This window comes from Pelophylax lessonae (genome assembly GCF_965119305.1).
Source record: "Pelophylax lessonae genome assembly, chromosome: 11".
NCBI lineage: Eukaryota > Metazoa > Chordata > Amphibia > Anura > Ranidae > Pelophylax > Pelophylax lessonae.
In genome coordinates this window covers 234,005,378-234,025,449 of record NC_138778.1, presented here as the reverse complement: position 1 = coordinate 234,025,449, position 20,072 = coordinate 234,005,378, and the positions used below count along the sequence as shown (strand labels likewise).

General features: G+C 47.7%; 1 protein-coding gene across 1 annotated transcript in view; it reads right to left on the bottom strand.

Moving 5' to 3' along the window:
- Window positions 1-20,072, bottom strand: part of CEP112 (centrosomal protein 112) — a 398,710-nt gene that overhangs the window by 87,893 nt on the left and 290,745 nt on the right. Inside the window, exon 20 of the mRNA XM_082272104.1 lies at window positions 584-814. Coding sequence (XP_082128230.1) covers window positions 584-814 — 231 coding nt within the window. The remainder of the gene's footprint in view (window positions 1-583; window positions 815-20,072) is intronic.

Here is a 20,072-nt window from a genome sequence, read left to right as displayed (position 1 = left end):
TTCTGCTAATGCTGTTTCTATGTTGAATAATACCACTTATGCAATCTGCTAGTTACTCTGCTCCAGTCCAGACCCCGCTCACCTTCCTGCTGCTGAACGCTGCACACCAGATGTCACATCTGCACCAGACCCTCCCAGACTATATACACATGAACCAGAAGTGACTGCTGATGACCTCTTTCTGGTTCACTTGTTGGTTTCCTAGTGCATCCTGGGATATCTCATACCTAAAAACCAAAGCAAAGCTAATGCTTAATAAAAGCCTCTCAAAAGCTGCAGCTGCTGTTAGTGAGCATTGCCATGGACTTCTATAGAGGCTTTGGAGACACTTTGAAGTACAAAGAAAGTGACATGGGGGATAATATTTGAAGCGTGTCCAATGCCACATTTAGAAGCAAGTGTAAACAAGCCCTAATAGAGAACATTAAAGAAGAAGAAAAGGAATGGCTGCACAGTGAGTGCCGTCCCCAGACACAACCCAAACAGGCATAGAGCAGTCCTGATAACTGCCAAGGGCAAAACCACCACCAAGGAACTACGGGCAGTTATAAGTGAGAGAAAGGATGAGCTGCGTGTACCTCACCTTCTCCAGGGCCTCCTGGGTCTGAGCGGTGTGTTTCTTCTGATGCTCCATCCTTGTAGCCTCCATCTCCGTTCTGAGTTTGCTAAGCGCCATCTGATGTTCCTGAGCTGTCCTCTGCTTCTCCTCTTCCCGCAGGTGTCCCAGCTCCAGGAGCTGCTGTTTGCGCTGAGCATTCACCTGGATCAACTCCTCCTTCAGTTTGTAGACCTGAGCCTCCAACTCCGAGATGGTCTGTAGAGGAGAGAAGGAGGTCAGCGAACAGAGGACCATGATAGACTGTACTAATAGCGGAGATGGGGGGAACACTTCCAGCTAAACCCCCAAATCTTATGTTCCCTACCACATCATCCTTTACCCTGCCACCCTCATGCCCCATACCACAACCCCCCCCCCCCCCTTATCTCCTTGGCCTGATATGAAGTCATTCCTCGGTATTGCTGTCTATCAGGCCTCTTGGACAGAACTCAGATAAAACCCAATCAGCCCTGGACCTGTATGTCCACACAGAGCAGAAACCACGATTTGCATCCAAACATCTCATCTACATTCATAACAAGGGAGCGATCAATAGCCCGACATAAACAGCCTGAGGGCCAACTACGCGCAACACTCGTATATTCTGTGTGAGCCAACATCAATGTGCTGATCAACAACCCCACCGCCTACTGTCCTCCCTACAATTACCTCTTCATCGAACTCTGACATATACCACTGCGCTGTACAGAGAATGCCATCAGTCTCTATACCAGAGGAGCTTACACTCTAATGTCCTCTCCCCCACAGTCACATCAGTCTCTGTACCAGAGGAGCTTACACTCTAATGTCCCCTCCCCTGCAGTCACATCAGTCTCTGTACCAGAGGAGCTTACACTCGAATGTCCCCTCCCCTGCAGTCACATCAGTGTCCGTACCAGAGGAGCTTACACTCTAATGTCCCCTCCCCTATAGTCACACACATTATTATTATTATACATTTATACAGCTCTGACATATACTGCAGCGCTATACAGAGATCACTGAGCCAATCACATCAGTCTCTGTACCAGAGGAGCTTACACTCTAATGTCCCCTCCCCCACAGTCACATCAGTATCTGTACCAGAGGAGCTTACACTCTAATGTCCCCTCCCCACAGTCACATCAGTCTCTGTATCAGAGGAGCTTACACTCTAATGTCCCCTCCCCCACAGTCACATCAGTATCTGTACCAGAGGAGCTTACACTCTAATGTCCCCTCCCCCACAGTCACATCAGTCTCTGTATCAGAGGAGCTTACACTCTAATGTCCCCTCCCCCACAGTCACATCAGTCTCTGTATCAGAGGAGCTTCCACTCTAATGTCCCCTCCCCCACAGTCACACACTATTATTATTATACATTTATATAGCTCTGACATATACCGCAGTGCTGTACAGAGATCACTGAGCCAATCACAAAGGAGCTTACACTCTAATGTCCCCTCCCCCACAGTCACATCAGTCTCTGTACCAGAGGAGCTTACACTCTAATGTCCCCTCCCCCACAGTCACATCAGTCTCTGTACCAGAGGAGCTTACACTCTAATATCCCCTCCCCCACAGTCACATCAGTCTCTGTACCAGAGGAGCTTACACTCTAATGTCCCCTCCCCCCACAGTCACATCAGTCTCTGTACCAGAGGAGCTTACACTCTAATATCCCCTCCCCCACAGTCACATCAGTCTCTGTACCAGAGGAGCTTACACTCTAATGTCCCCTCCCCCCACAGTCATATCAGTCTCTGTATCAGAGGAGCTTACACTCTAATGTCCCCTCCCCCACAGTCACATCAGTCTCTGTATCAGAGGAGCTTACACTCTAATGTCCCCTCCCCCACAGTCACATCAGTCTCTGTACCAGAGGAGCTTACACTCTAATGTCCCCTCCCCCACAGTCACATCAGTCTCTGTACCAGAGGAGCTTACACTCTAATGTCCCCTCCCCCACAGTCACATCAGTCTCTGTACCAGAGGAGCTTACACTCTAATATCCCCTCCCCCACAGTCACATCAGTCTCTGTACCAGAGGAGCTTACACTCTAATGTCCCCTCCCCCACAATCACATCAGTCTCTGTACCAGAGGAGCTTACACTGTAATATCCCCTCCCCCACAGTCACATCAGTCTCTGTACCAGAGGAGCTTACACTCTAATGTCCCCTCCCCCACAGTCACATCAGTCTCTGTACCAGAGGAGCTTACACTCTAATGTCCCCTCCCCCACAGTCACATCAGTCTCTGTACCAGAGGAGCTTACACTCTAATATCCCCTCCCCCACAGTCACATCAGTCTCTGTACCAGAGGAGCTTACACTCTAATGTCCCCCCAATGCAATCCATACAGGGTGAGTCCAAGGGACTGAGGGAAGTATTGGAGGAGTGACAAAGCCCGGGGTGTCAGGGGACCCCCTTACAGAGGTCAGGGAGGGGGTCCGTACAGCAGGGGGCTGCGATGAAAAGTGTGGGAGAGCCGGGAATTCTGGGAGAACACACAGCTACTGAGAAGGATGGTCAGTCTGGGGACCCGCCATGAGCCAGGGGTAAGTCCTAGGCGGCTGTGCCGCTGATAAGAGACGCATTATTTTTATTTCCAGCTTTGATGGTGAAAATCCTGTGTGGGCAATTATATCTGCTGAACTTTAAATTTGTTTAAAGAGTAACTCCACTTTTGTGGAGAAAAAGCCCCTCCCCCCTCTGCGTGATCTCTGTACATTGCAGGGATTGTAACAAACATTGTTGCAGATTCCAATCTTTTGTTATCCTGAGAAATAGCTGTTTGTTTCTCTGTGTCCATGTGCACAGTGAATGTGAGTAACTTTATAATTATCAATCAGCTGCTGCACCTGCAGGGCTCCAATGAGACAATCTGCTGGGCCTGCATCCCTTTAGACGTGTTCCTATTGGGAGTATCTCACCAAAAATGAAATTTGTGTTGCAGGGGATGCCAAGAATCTGACTTGTATCTTAACTTCTGGGAAAATCAGTCAGCCAATCACACAAGCAGGAGATGACATTTCCAGGGGGGGGGGGGATGCTACAAATACTCCCAGCACTGAGCTGAACTCACCACAATATCACAAAACACACGCAGATAATGATACACACACAATGACACACTCACATGTACAATAATACATGCATATGATACAATATTACACACAATGACAAACACATACATAATGATACATACACACAATACTACATACACACATGATACATACGCACACAACGTTACATAGATAATGATACATACACACATAATAATACATAATGTTACACACACACATATAATGATGCATACAGTATCTCACAAAAGTAAGTACACCCCTAACATTTTTGTAAATATTTCATTCTATCTTTTCATGTGACAACACTGAAGAAATGAGACTTTGCTACAATGTAAATTAGTGAGTGTACAGCTTGTATAACAGTGTAAATTTACTGTCCCCTCAAAATAACTCAACACACAGCCATTAATGTCTAAACCGGCAACAAAAGTCAGTACACCCCTAAGTGACAATCTCGAACTTGGGCCGAAAGTGTCAATATTTTGTGTGGCCGCCATTATTTTCCAGCACTGCCTTAACCCTCTTGGGCATGGAGTTCCCCAGAGCTTCACAGGTTGTCACTGGAGTCCTCTTCCCCTCCTCCATGATGACATCACAGAGCTGGTGGATGTTAGAGACCTTCCCCTCCTCCACCTTCTGTTTGAGGATCCCCACAGATGCTCAATAGGGTTTAGGTCTGGAGACATGCTTGGCCAGTCCATCACCTTTACCCTCAGCTTCTTTAGCAAGGCAGTGGTCATCTTGGAGGTGTTTGGGGTCGTTATGTTGGAATATTGCCCTGCCCCCCAGTCTCTGAAGGGAGGGGATCATGCTCTGCTTCAGTATGTCACAGTACATGTTGGCATTCATGGTTCCCTCCATGAACTGTAGCTCCCCAGTGCCGGCAGCACTCATGCAGCCCCAGACCATGACACTCCCACCACCATGCCTGACTGTAGGAAGACACACTTGTCTTTGTACTCCTCACCTGGTTGCTCCCACACACGCCTGACACCATCTGACACCAAATAAGTTTATCTTGGTCTCATCAGAGCACAGGAGATGGTTCCAGTAATCCGTGTCCTTAGTCTGCTTGTCTTCAGCAAACTGTTTGCGGGCTTTCTTGTGCATCATCTTTAGAAGAGGCTTCCTTCTGGGATGACAGCCATGCAGACCAATGTGATGCAGTGTGCGGCGTATGGTCTGAGCACTGACAGGCTGACCCCTCCCCCACCCCTTCAACCTCTGCAGCAATACTGGCAGCACTCATACGTCTATTTCCCAAAGACAACCTCTGGATATGACGCTGAGCACGGCACTCAACTTCTTTGGTGGACCATGGTGAGGCCTGTTCTGAGTGGAACCTGTCCTGTTAAACCACTGTATGGTCTTGGCCACCGTGCTGCAGCTCAGTTTCAGGGTCTTGGCCATCTTCTTATAGCCTAGGCCATCTTTATGTAGAGCAACAATTATTTTTTTCAGATCCTCAGAGAGTTCTTTGCCATGAGGTGCCATGTTGAACTTCCAGTGACCAGTATGAGAGAGTGAGAGCGATAACACCAAATGTAACACACCTGCTCCCCATTCACACCTGAGACCTTGTAACACTAACGAGTCACATGACACCGGGGAGGGAAAATGGCTAATTGGGCCCAATTTGGACATTGTCCCTTAGGGGTGTACTTACTTTTGTTGCCAGCGGTTTAGACATTAATGGCTGTGTGTTGAGTTATTTTGAGGGGACAGCAAATTTACACTGTTATACAAGCTGTACACTCACTACTTTACATTGTAGCAAAGTCTCATTTCTTCAGTGTTGTCACATGAAAAGATAGAATAAAATATTTACACAAATCTGAGGGGTGTACTTACTTTTGTCAGATACTGTACATACAAACAGCACACACAATTACACACAGTGACATACAATGACACAATCACACACAATGACACAATGACACACACAATGATACAATGACACACACAGTGACACACAATCACACACAATGATATAATGACACACACACAGTGACATACAGTCACACACAATGATACAATCACACACAATGACACACACACAATCACATAGAGTAACACACACAGTGACACACAATGACACAGAGTGACACACACACAATGATACAATCACACACAATGATACAATCACACACAGTGACACACAAACACACACACAGAATGATACAATCACACACAATGACACACAGTGACACTATGACACACAATCCCACACATACAATGACACACAATGACATACAATCACACACAATGACACACACACAATGATACAAACACACACAATGACACACACACAATGATACAATCACACACACAATCACACACAATGATACAATCACACACACAATGACACACAATGACACACACACAATGATGCAATCAAACACAGTGACACAATCACACACAATGACACACACAATCACACGCAATGATACAATCACACACAATGACACACACAATGATACAATCACACACAATGACATACAATCACACACAATGACACACAATCACACACAGTAACACACAATGACACACAGTGGCACACACAATGATACAATCACACACACACAATGACACACACACACAGTGAAATACAATCACACACAATGATACAATCACACACAATGACACACACAATCACACACAGTGACATACAATCACACACAATGATACACACACAGTGACATACAATCACACACAATGATACAATCACACACAATGACACACAATCACACACAGTGACACAATTACACACAGTGACATACAATCACACACAGTGACACACAATCACACACAATGACACACAATCACACACAATCACACACAATGATACAATCACACACAATGACACACACACAATGATACAATAACACACAATGACACACAATCACACACAGTGACACACAATGACACACACAATGATACAATCACACACAGCGACACACAATGACACACAATGATACAATCACACACAGTGACACACAATGACACACACACAATGACACACAATCACACACAGTGACACACACATACAGTGACACACAATCACACACAATGATACAATCACACACAATGACACACACACAATGATACAATCACACACAATGACACACACACAATGATGCAATCACACACACAATGATACAATCACACACAATGATACAATCACACACACAATAATACAATCACACACAATGACACACACACAATGATACAATCACACACACACAATGATACAATCACACACAATGATACAATCACACACAATGACACACACACAATTATACAATCACACACACAATGATACAATCACACACACAATGATACAATCACACACAATGACACACACACACACACACACACACACACACACACACACACACACACACACACACACACACACACAATAATACAATCACACATACACACAATGATACAATGACACACGATACAATCACACACAATGATACAATCATACACACACAATGATACAATCACACACACACAATGATACAATGACACACACACAATGACACACACACAATGACACACACACAATGATACAATCACACACACACAATGATACAATCACACACACACAATGACACACCCACAATGATACAATCACACACAATGACACACACACAATGATACAATCACACACAATGACACACACACACAATGATACAATCACACACAATGATACAATCACACACAATGACACACACAATGATACAATCACACACAATGACATACACAATGATACAATGACACACACACAATGATACAATCACACACAATGACACACACAATGATACAATGACACACACACAATGATACAATCACACACGACACACACAATGACACAATCACACACAATGATACAATCACACACAATGACACACACAATGATACAATCACACACAATGACACAATCACACACAATGATACAATCACACACAATGACACAATCACACACAATGATACAATCACACACAATGACACAATCACACACAATGACACAATCACACACAATGACACAATCACACACAATGATACAATCACACACAATGACACACAGTGGCCCCACTCTCTCCTCCTCAGGCTCCTCTCTTTCTCTTTTTATGTAAAGCTATAAAAGTTTCCTTAGGAAAGCAAACATCAAAGTGTGTTGAGAGCTGGAAGAGCATCCAAAGAATGCCGGAGAGGAAAGAAAAACAGCTTTGATTACAAGACTCCGTTATTGGAGGAAAACAGCTCGCTGTTAACCCCTTCATCTCCGCACTGCGGACGCCCACGTCACCCTCTCTGGCTGGAAGATACAACTATTCGCTGACTTGCAGATTGACGCCGGCGGAGGATCATGGGACGGGCAGAGGATGGGAAATACGGTCAGGGATAGCCAATAACAATGCCAGGCCTCCCCATATTACCAGTTCCTCCATGTCTTTGTCCTTAACCACTTAAGCCCCGGAAGATTTTACCCCCTTCCTGACCAGGGGGTATTTTGCGATTCGGCACTGCGTGACTTTAACGGACAATTGTGCGGTCGTGCGACGCTGTACCTAAACGAATTTGACCTCCTTTTTTTCCCACAAACAGAGCTTTCTTTTGGTGGTATTTGATCACCTGTGCGATTTTTTGATCATGCGCTATAAACAAAAAAAGAGCGTCAATTTTGCAAAAATAACAATATTTTTCACATTTTTTTATATGAAATTCCCCCCAAAAAAAAAGTAAAAATCAAAATTTTTTAAAATTTTTGGCCAATTTGTTTTACGCTACCTATGTTTGGTAAAAAAAATCGCAAAAAGCGTATTTTGATTGGTTTGCGCAAAATTTATCGCGTTTACTAACAAAGGGAAAGATTTTTGTCATTTTTGTTGTTTTTTTTTTTAACGCGTAATGGCGGCGATCTGCGATTTTTTTTGCGGGACTGCGACATTGCGGCGGACAGATCGGACCCTTGACTGACATTTGTGACACTTTTGGGGTTACCAGTGACATTTCTACAGTAATCAGTGCTATATATATGCACTGTTACTGTAAAAATACACTGGTAGTGAAGGGGTTAACTTTATTTGGGAGGGAGGGGCTGTGTGTATCCCTAGGGGCGTGCTTTCTACTGTGATTGGCTGTGGCTTGAGCTGTAAGGACACTGATCAACGGATCTACATACTAGATCCATGTGATCAGTGTCTTTACAGCGAGGAGAATGACAGGCGGCTTGTTTACACAAGCTGCCTGACATTCTCCCTCTCCCCCGCCGATCGCCGAGTGACCGGCGGACATCGGGTCCGCTGGTCACACGCGCGGGGGGGGGGGGGTCCGCTCCCTAGACCCTCACAAGCTAGTGACGTAGCCCTACGTCACTTTGCCTGTGAGGGGCTGACTGCCGACGTAGATCAGCGTTAGGCAGTCGGCAAGTGGTTAAAGTGAAAAGAAAATTGGCTTTGGTGATGGTGGGAATCACTGAGTGGTCAGAACACCCAGCTCTGGTCACATGATCTCTGGGAAGAGGTGCAGGGCAGGGTAGCCTCTCCTCCATGCCATGGCAGTGACTATCAGGAGGTTGAGGGGCAACTCAAATCTGCCCGACTACAGTGAATGCAAAAACACAACAACCTTCATGAGAAGGGACCCTACAGCCCCCGAGACTCGTCCCGAATCAGTTCCTTTGTGCCCGCCAAGGACCCAGAATACCAGACCCAGCTCTACACAGGCCTCATATTCTTGTCACTGTTCTAAGACCCTCAAGTCAATGTTTGGGGTCCCCAAGTCTCAGCGTGTCATTGTTCTGGGACCCCCGAGTGTCAGTGTGCCATTGTTCTGGGACCCCCGAGTGTCAGGGTGTTATTGTTCAGGGATCCCCAAGTGTCAGTGTGTCATTGTTCTGGGACCCCCAAGTGTCAGTGTGTCATTGTTCTGAGATCCCCCAGTGTCAGTGTGTCATTGTTCTGGGACCTCCAAGTGTCAGTGTGTCATTGTTCTGGGACCTCCAAGTGTCAGTGTGTCATTGTTCTGAGATCCCCCAGTGTCAGTGTGTCATTGTTCTGGGACCTCCAAGTGTCAGTGTGTCATTGTTCTGGGGACCTCCAAGTGTCAGTGTGTCATTGTTCTGGGACCTCCAAGTGTCAGTGTGTCATTGTTCTGGGACCTCCAAGTGTCAGTGTGTCATTGTTCTGGGACCTCCAAGTGTCAGTGTGTCATTGTTCTGGGTCCCCAAGTGTCAGTTTGTCATTGTTCTGGGACCCCCGAGTGTCAGTGTGTCATTGTTCTGGGACCCCCGAGTGTCAGTGTGTCATTGTTCTGGGATCCCCGAGTGTCAGTGTGTCATTGTTCTGGGACCCCCAAGTGTCAGTGTGTCATTGTTCTGGGATCCCCAAGTGTCAGTGTGTCATTGTTCTGGGACCTCCAAGTGTCAGTGTGTCATTGTTCTGGGTCCCCAAGTGTCAGTGTGTCATTGTTCTGGGATCCCCAAGTGTCAGTTTGTCATTGTTCTGGGACCCCCGAGTGTCAGTGTGTCATTGTTCTGGGACCCCCGAGTGTCAGTGTGTCATTGTTCTGGGATCCCCGAGTGTCAGTGTGTCATTGTTCTGGGACCCCCAAGTGTCAGTGTGTCATTGTTCAGGGACCCCCAAGTGTCAGTGTGTCATTGTTCTGGGACCCCCAAGTGTCAGTGTGTCATTGTTCTGGGACCCCCAAGTGTCAGTGTGTCATTGTTCTGGGACCCCCAAGTGTCAGTTTGTCATTGTTCTGGGACCTCCAAGTGTCAGTGTGTCATTGTTCTGGGACCCCCAAGTGTCAGTGTGTCATTGGTCTGGGACCCCCTAGTGTCAGTGTGTCATTGTTCTGGGATCCCCAAGTGTCAGTGTGTCATTGTTCTGGGACCCCCAAGTGTCAGTGTGTCATTGTTCTGGGATCCCCAAGTGTCAGTGTGTCATTGTTCTGGGACCTCCAAGTGTCAGTGTGTCATTGTTCTGGGACCTCCAAGTGTCAGTGTGTCATTGTTCAGGGATCCCCAAGTGTCAGTGTGTCAATGTTCTGGGACCCCCAAGTGTCAGTGTGTCATTGTTCTGAGATCCCCCAGTGTCAGTGTGTCATTGTTCTGGGACCTCCAAGTGTCAGTGTGTCATTGTTCTGGGATCCCCAAGTGTCAGTGTGTCATTGTTCTGGGACCTCCAAGTGTCAGTGTGTCATTGTTCTGGGTCCCCAAGTGTCAGTGTGTCATTGTTCTGGGATCCCCAAGTGTCAGTTTGTCATTGTTCTGGGACCCCCGAGTGTCAGTGTGTCATTGTTCTGGGACCCCCGAGTGTCAGTGTGTCATTGTTCTGGGATCCCCGAGTGTCAGTGTGTCATTGTTCTGGGACCCCCAAGTGTCAGTGTGTCATTGTTCAGGGACCCCCAAGTGTCAATGTGTCATTGTTCTGGGACCCCCAAGTGTCAGTGTGTCATTGTTCTGGGACCCCCAAGTGTCAGTGTGTCATTGTTCTGGGACCCCCAAGTGTCAGTTTGTCATTGTTCTGGGACCTCCAAGTGTCAGTGTGTCATTGTTCTGGGACCCCCAAGTGTCAGTGTGTCATTGGTCTGGGACCCCCTAGTGTCAGTGTGTCATTGTTCTGGGACCCCAAAGTGTCAGCGTGTCATTGTTCTGGGACCTCCAAGTGTCAGTGTGTCATTATTCTGGGACCCCCAAGTGTCAGTGTGTCATTGTTCTGGGACCCCCAAGTGTCAGTGTGTCATTGTTCTGGGACCCCCGAGTGTCAGTGTGTCATTGTTCTGGGACCTCCAAGTGTCAGTGTGTCATTGTTCTGGGACCCCCGAGTGTCAGCGTGTCATTGTTCTGGGACCCCCAAGTGTCAGTGTGTCATTGTTCTGGGACCTCCAAGTGTCAGTGTGTCATTGTTCGGGGACCCCCGTTGTCAGTGTGTCATTGTTCTGGGACCTCCAAGTGTCAGTGTGTCATTATTCTGGGACCCCCAAGTGTCAATGTGTCATTGTTCTGGGACCCCCGAGTGTCAGTGTGTCATTGTTCTGGGACCTCCAAGTGTCAGTGTGTCATTGTTCTGGGACCCCCAAGTGTCAGTGTGTCATTGTTCTGGGACCCCCGAGTGTCAGTGTGTCATTGTTCTGGGATCCCCGAGTGTCAATGTGTCATTGTTCTGGGACCCCCGAGTGTCAGTGTGTCATTGTTCTGGGACCCCCAAGTGTCAGTGTGTCATTGTTCTGGGACCCCTGAGTGTCAATGTGTCATTGTTCTGGGACCCCCGAGTGTCAGTGTGTCATTGTTCTGGGACCTCCAAGTGTCAGTGTGTCATTGTTCTGGGACCCCCAAGTGTCAGTGTGTCATTGTTCTGGGACCCCCGAGTGTCAGTGTGTCATTGTTCTGAGATCCCCCAGTGTCAGTGTGTCATTGTCCTGGGATCCCCCAGTGTCAGTGTGTCATTGTTCTGGGACCTCCAAGTGTCAGTGTGTCATTGTTCTGGGACCCCCAAGTGTCAGTGTGTCATTGTTCTGGGACCTCCAAGTGTCAGTGTGTCATTGTTCTGGGATACCCAAGTGTCAGTGTGTTATTGTTCTGGGTCCCCAAGTGTCAGTGTGTCATTGTTCTGGGATCCCCAAGTGTCAGTTTGTCATTGTTCTGGGACCCCCGAGTGTCAGTGTGTCATTGTTCTGGGACCCCCGAGTGTCAGTGTGTCATTGTTCTGGGACCCCCGAGTGTCAGTGTGTCATTGTTCGGGGACCCTCGAGTGTCAGTGTGTCATTGTTCGGGGACCCTCGAGTGTCAGTTCTGGGACCTCCAAGTGTCTGGGACCCCCGAGTGTCAGTGTGTCATTGTTCTGGGACCCCCGAGTGTCAGTGTGTCATTGTTCGGGGACCCTCGAGTGTCAGTGTGTCATTGTTCTGGGACCCCCAAGTGTCAGTGTGTCATTGTTCAGGGATCCCCGAGTGTCAGTGTGTCATTGTTCTGGGACCCCCAAGTGTCAGTGTGTCATTGTTCAGGGACCCCCAAGTGTCAGTGTGTCATTGTTCTGGGACCCCCAAGTGTCAGTGTGTCATTGTTCTGGGACCCCCAAGTGTCAGTGTGTCATTGTCCTGGGACCCCCAAGTGTCAGTTTGTCATTGTTCTGGGACCTCCAAGTGTCAGTGTGTCATTGTTCTGGGACCCCCAAGTGTCAGTGTGTCATTGGTCTGGGACCCCCTAGTGTCAGTGTGTCATTGTTCTGGGACCCCAAGTGTCAGTGTGTCATTATTCTGGGACCCCCAAGTGTCAGTGTGTCATTGTTCTGGGACCCCCAAGTGTCAGTGTGTCATTGTTCTAGATCCCCAAGTGTCAGTGTGTCATTGTTCTGGGACCCCCAAGTGTCAGTGTGTCATTATTCTGGGACCTCCAAGTGTCAGTGTGTCATTGTTCTGGGACCCCCGAGTGTCAGTGTGTCATTGTTCTGGGACCTCCAAGTGTCAGTGTGTCATTGTTCTGGGACCCCCGAGTGTCAGCGTGTCATTGTTCTGGGACCCCCAAGTGTCAGTGTGTCATTGTTCTGGGACCTCCAAGTGTCAGTGTGTCATTGTTCTGGGACCCCCGTTGTCAGTGTGTCATTGTTCTGGGACCTCCAAGTGTCAGTGTGTCATTATTCTGGGACCCCCAAGTGTCAATGTGTCATTGTTCTGGGACCCCCGAGTGTCAGTGTGTCATTGTTCTGGGACCCCCAAGTGTCAGTGTGTCATTGTTCTGGGACCTCCAAGTGTCAGTGTGTCATTGTTCTGGGACCTCCAAGTGTCAGTGTGTCATTGTTCAGGGATCCCCAAGTGTCAGTGTGTCATTGTTCTGGGTCCCCAAGTGTCAGTGTGTCATTGTCCTGGGACCTCCAAGTGTCAGTGTGTCCTTGTTCTGGGACCCCCTAGTGTCAGTGTGTCATTGTTCTGGGACCTCCAAGTGTCAGTGTGTCATTGTTCTGGGACCCCCGTTGTCAGTGTGTCATTGTTCTGGGACCTCCAAGTGTCAGTGTGTCATTGTTCTGGGACCCCCTAGTGTCAGTGTGTCATTGTTCTGGGACCTCCAAGTGTCAGTGTGTCATTGTTCTGGGACCCCCAAGTGTCAGTGTGTCATTGTTCTGGGACCCCCAAGTGTCAGTGTGTCATTGGTCTGGGACCCCCTAGTGTCAGTGTGTCATTGTTCTGGGACCTCCAAGTGTCAGTGTGTCATTGTTCTGGGACCCCCAAGTGTCAGTGTGTCATTGTTCTGGGACCCCTGTTGTCAGCGTGTCATTGTTCTGGGACCTCCAAGTGTCAGTGTGTCATTGTTCTGGGACCCCCGTTGTCAGTGTGTCATTGTTCTGGGACCCCCAAGTGTCAGTGAGTCATTGTTCTGGGACCCCCAAGTGTCAGTGTGTCATTGTTCTGGGACCCCCGTTGTCAGTGTGTCATTGTTCTGGGACCCCCAAGTGTCAGTGTGTCATTGTTCTGGGACCCCCTAGTGTCAGTGTGTCATTGTTCTGAGACCCCAAGTGTCAGTGTGTCATTGTTCTGGATCCACAAGTGTCAGTGTGTCATTGTTCTGGGCCCCCAAGTGTCAGTGTGTCATTGTTCTGGGACCCCCAAGTGTCAGTGTGTCATTGTTCTGGACCCCAAGTGTCAGTGTGTCATTGTTCTGGGACCCCCAAGTGTCAGTGTGTCATTGTTCTGGGACCCCCAAGTGTCAGTGTGTCATTGTCCTGGGACCCCCAAGTGTCAGTTTGTCATTGTTCTGGGACCTCCAAGTGTCAGTGTGTCATTGTTCTGGGACCCCCAAGTGTCAGTGTGTCATTGTTCTGGGACCCCAAAGTGTCAGCGTGTCATTGTTCTGGGACCTCCAAGTGTCAGTGTGTCATTATTCTGGGACCCCCAAGTGTCAGTGTGTCATTGTTCTGGGACCCCCAAGTGTCAGTGTGTCATTGTTCTAGATCCCCAAGTGTCAGTGTGTCATTGTTCTGGGACCCCCAAGTGTCAGTGTGTCATTATTCTGGGACCTCCAAGTGTCAGTGTGTCATTGTTCTGGGACCCCCGAGTGTCAGTGTGTCATTGTTCTGGGACCTCCAAGTGTCAGTGTGTCATTGTTCTGGGACCCCCGAGTGTCAGCGTGTCATTGTTCTGGGACCCCCAAGTGTCAGTGTGTCATTGTTCTGGGACCCCCGAGTGTCAGCGTGTCATTGTTCTGGGACCCCCAAGTGTCAGTGTGTCATTGTTCTGGGACCCCCAAGTGTCAGTGTGTCATTGTTCTGGGACCTCCAAGTGTCAGTGTGTCATTGTTCTGGGACCTCCAAGTGTCAGTGTGTCATTGTTCAGGGATCCCCAAGTGTCAGTGTGTCATTGTTCTGGGTCCCCAAGTGTCAGTGTGTCATTGTCCTGGGACCTCCAAGTGTCAGTGTGTCATTGTTCTGGGACCCCCTAGTGTCAGTGTGTCATTGTTCTGGGACCTCCAAGTGTCAGTGTGTCATTGTTCTGGGACCCCCGTTGTCAGTGTGTCATTGTTCTGGGACCTCCAAGTGTCAGTGTGTCATTGTTCTGGGACCCCCTAGTGTCAGTGTGTCATTGTTCTGGGACCTCCAAGTGTCAGTGTGTCATTGTTCTGGGACCCCCAAGTGTCAGTGTGTCATTGTTCTGGGACCCCCAAGTGTCAGTGTGTCATTGGTCTGGGACCCCCTAGTGTCAGTGTGTCATTGTTCTGGACCCCCAAGTGTCAGTGTGTTATTGTTCTGGGACCCCCAAGTGTCAGTGTGTCATTGTTCTGGGACCCCTGTTGTCAGTGTGTCATTGTTCTGGGACCTCCAAGTGTCAGTGTGTCATTGTTCTGGGACCCCCGTTGTCAGTGTGTCATTGTTCTGGGACCCCCAAGTGTCAGTGTGTCATTGTTCTGGGACCCCCAAGTGTCAGTGTGTCATTGTTCTGGGACCCCCGTTGTCAGTGTGTCATTGTTCTGGGACCCCCAAGTGTCAGTGTGTCATTGTTCTGGATCCACAAGTGTCAGTGTGTCATTGTTCTGGGACCTCCAAGTGTCAGTGTGTCATTGTTCTGAGACCCCAAGTGTCAGTGTGTCATTGTTCTGGATCCACAAGTGTCAGTGTGTCATTGTTCTGGGCCCCCAAGTGTCAGTGTGTCATTGTTCTGGGCCCCCAAGTGTCAGTGTGTCATTGTTCTGGGACCCCCCCAAGTGTCAGTGTGTCATTATTATTGGGGCCCTAGAAGAGCGAACTGTCGGCACAGATCACTGAACTCCTAGGTAGTAAAAGTCGATCGTGTCACCACAGGATGAACTCTGTGACATCTCTCTGTATGTGTCCCGGCCATCCAGCGAAGAATTATCTCGGAGATGACAGTCAGTGAACGCGGCACCCGACACCTCGGTACAGAAATGCGCTTTTCTTAATGTCACTAAAATGCCAACAATTACTGAAGCACAAAGGAACTAATAACTCCCCACCGGGATTATCATTAAATCCCCCAATTGTCTCAACGTTCCACTAATTGCAGCCAGTCAGACAAAGTTAATCTCTTATTAAACCCATTTTCTAAATCCATATCTGGAGGTGAAGAGAATATTATAGCCAGTCTATCATTCTTATAGAACAGAATGTCTTTACTGGAGCATAGAGAGTTATCTATGGAAACATGGAGGACCTCCAGGAGGGAGCAGAGAGGAAGTGACATTAGATCCAATCAGTGACCAGATCTATACAACCAAGAGAAGTGACATCACTGGTAGGATCCCAACTAGAGTTTAGTGAACAGTTCCATACAGTAAACCTTCCGGAGAAAACAGAGAAGAAATAAATATCAGATCCCATCTAAAGTATAGTGATTGGTTCTTTATAGTAGATCTCCAGGAGGATAGAGAGAGGAAGTGACGTCACTGGAGAGATCCCATCTAGAACATAGTGACCAGTCCTACATAGCGGATTTCCAAGAAGAGACAGAAAGTAGGTGACATCAGTTCCCATCTAGAGCATAGTAACCAATATTACACAGAGAATCTCCAGAAGGATACAGAAAGGAAGTGACACCAGTTCCCATCCAAGTATGGTGACCAGTTCTATACAATGGACCACCATGATGAAACAGAGGAAGTGACATCACTGGGGCATCACTAGAGCAGTGGTCCCCAACCACTGGGCCATGGCTGCTGCTGAGCCTTGGCTTCTCTTCTCCTGGAACTCCAGCCAGCTGCAGATCCTCTAACCTACAGTGGGTACGAAAAGTATTCAGACCCCCTTAAATTTTTCACTCTTTGTTATATTGCAGCCATTTGTTAAAATCATTTAAGTTCATTCTTCTTCCTCATGAATGTACACATAGCACCCCATACTGACAGAAAAACACAGAATTGTTGACATTGTTGCAGATTTATTAAAAAAGAAAAACTGAAATATCACATGGTCCTAAGTATTCAGACCCTTTGCTGTGACACTCATATATTTAACTCAGGTGCTTTCCATTTCTTCTGATCATCCTTGAGATGGTTCTACGCCTTCATTTGAGTCCAGCTGTGTTTGATTATACTGATTGGACTTGATTAGGAAAGCCACACACCTGTCTATATAAGACCTTCCAGATCACAATGCATGTCAGAGCAAATGAGAATCATGAGGTCAAAGGAACTGCCTGAAGAGCTCAGAGACAGAATTGTGGCAAGGCACAGATCTGGCCAAGGATACAAAAAGATTTCTGCTGCACTTAAGGTTCCTAAGAGCACAGTGGCCTCCATAATCCTCAAATGGAAGACTTTGGGACGACCAGAACCCTTCCTAGAGCTGGCCGTCCGGCCAAACTGAGCTATCGGGGGAGAAGAGCCTTGGTGAGAGAGGTAAAGAAGAACCCAAAGATCACTGTGGCTGAGCTCCAGAGATGCAGTCAGGAGATGGGAGAAAGTTGTAGAAAGTCAACCATCACTGCAGCCCTCCACCAGTCGGGGCTTTATGGCAGAGTGGCCCGACGGAAGCCTCTCCTCAGTGTAAGACACATGAAAGCCCGCATAGTAACATCACTAGTGAGATCTCATCAAGACCAGTTCTATATAATAGGTGAGACCTCATCTACAGTATAGTGACCAGTTCTACATGGCACTACTTCTCTGTTTCCTCCTGGAGATCTGCTATATAGGACTGGTCACTATACTCTAGATGAGGTTGTCACCAGTGATGGCACTACTTCTCTGTTTCCTCCTGGAGATGTTCTATCACTGGTGAGACCTCATCTAGAGTATAGTGACCAATTCTATATAGCAGATCTTTAGGAGGAAACTGAGAGGAAGTGACATCACTGCAGAGGCTTCATCTAGAGCAGGGGTCCAAACTATGGCCCTCCAGTTGTTCAGGAACTACAATTCCCATCATGCCTAGTCATGTCTGTGAATGTCAGAGTTTTACAATGCCTCATGGGATGTGTAGTTCTGTAACAGCTGAAGGGCCGTTGTTTGAGGATCCCTGATCTAGAGTATAGAGACCAGTTCTATATAGCAAGATTTTTAGGAGGAAAGACAAGTGGTGACATCACTGGTAAGCTCTCATTTAGAGTTTAGTGACCAGTCCTTTACAGCCAATCTCCAGGAGAAAAGAAAGAGGAAGTGACATCACTGGAGAGATCCCACCCTGTGTACAGTGACTGTTACTACACAGCCGGTATCCAGAAGGAGAGAGAGGAAGTGACATCATAGGAAAGATGACATCGTGAGATGAGTGATCAGTTCTATACAGGAGAATACAGAGAATAGGGGACATCATGAAGGGCTCTTATCCTGAGGGTGGGTGTCAGTCTGGAGGAGTGGGGGCGTTTTTAGGCAGGCTATTTTTTTACATGCAAACCACCCCAGCTATTAGTCACTATTATTAAATGAAAAGAAAGGAAATGAGGTGGGCACTATCTGACTTACTGCAGCTTCTAATGCACATTGTGGGAAGCTCACAGTGTGCACTGAAATCAGTTCAGGAGAGGAGCCGGTACAATTGTGCAAGACTGGAGGGAAGGCCGGACGGAGGATTTAGTTTGTATAACACTTTTGGTGGCTAAATAATACATTTATATAGTGTTCTCTACATGAGATCAAAGGGAGGGGCAACTGAGGAGAAAAGAAGGACAGAGGGATTTGGTTCCAAACGAAGGGCAGGTGGGAGGTATGATGACCAGTCCATTATAGCAGGCACCGAGGAGGATATGTAGACAGTCATGTGACCACAGATCACAGGTGAGATCCATTTTATAGGATAATTATCAGTTTTATTTAAAAGGAGGAAGTGATAGGGGGGAGTAAAGAGGACTTATCCCCCAATCACCACAATGTCATATAAGCCTAAATATGTTTATACCTTTCCTGGTGATCCTGCCATAAAGGCCCTTCCTGTGACAACACTCTGTTACCGTTTCCCTATCTGTGTTGTCACCCTGTCACATGATTTGCAGCCAAGGCTGGAGGCCATGTAGGCAGAATGTGGCTGGAAAAGGCTACAGGAGGTCAAGATGGGAAAAATGATGAGTAAGGTAAAAGATGAATTTTATGAGAACAAAATAAAAAATCAAAGAACAGAGCACACGAAATATCACCCAGGTAATAATAATTATACCCACTTCATATGGTAACAAATCTAGTTTAAAGGTCTTGCTGGGACGGATAAAGAAAGACTGACAGGACTGAAATCCTGAGACCTCTGCCCACCTACATGGTATGTCACCCCGAGACCTCTGTCCACCTACATGGTATGTCACCCTGAGACCTCTGCCCACCTATATGGTATGTCACCCTGAGACCTCTGCCCACCTACATGGTATGTCACCCTGAGACCTCTGCCCACCTACATGGTATGTCACCCTGAGACCTCTGCCCACCTACATGGTATGTCACTCTGAGACCTCTGCCCACCTACATGGTATGTCACCCTGAGACCTCTGCCCACCTACATGGCATCTCACCCTGAGACCTCTGCCCACCTACATGGTATGTCACTCTGAGACCTCTGCCCACCTACATGGTATGTCACCCTGAGACCTCTGCCCACCTACATGGTGTGTCACCCTGAGACCTCTGCCCACCTACATGGTATGTCACTCTGAGACCTCTGCCCACCTACATGGTATGTCACCCTGAGACCTCTGCCCACCTTCATGGTATGTCACTCTGAGACCTCTCTCTGCCCACCTACATGCTATGTCACCCTGAGACCTCTGCCCACCTATATGGTATATCATCCTGAGATCTCTGCCCACCTACATATTATGTCACCCTGAGACCTCTGTCCACCTACATGGTATGTCACCCTGAGACCTCTGCCCACCTATATGGTATGTCACCCTGAGACCTCTGCCCACCTACATGGCATCTCACCCTGAGACCTCTGCCCACCTACATGGTATGTCACTCTGAG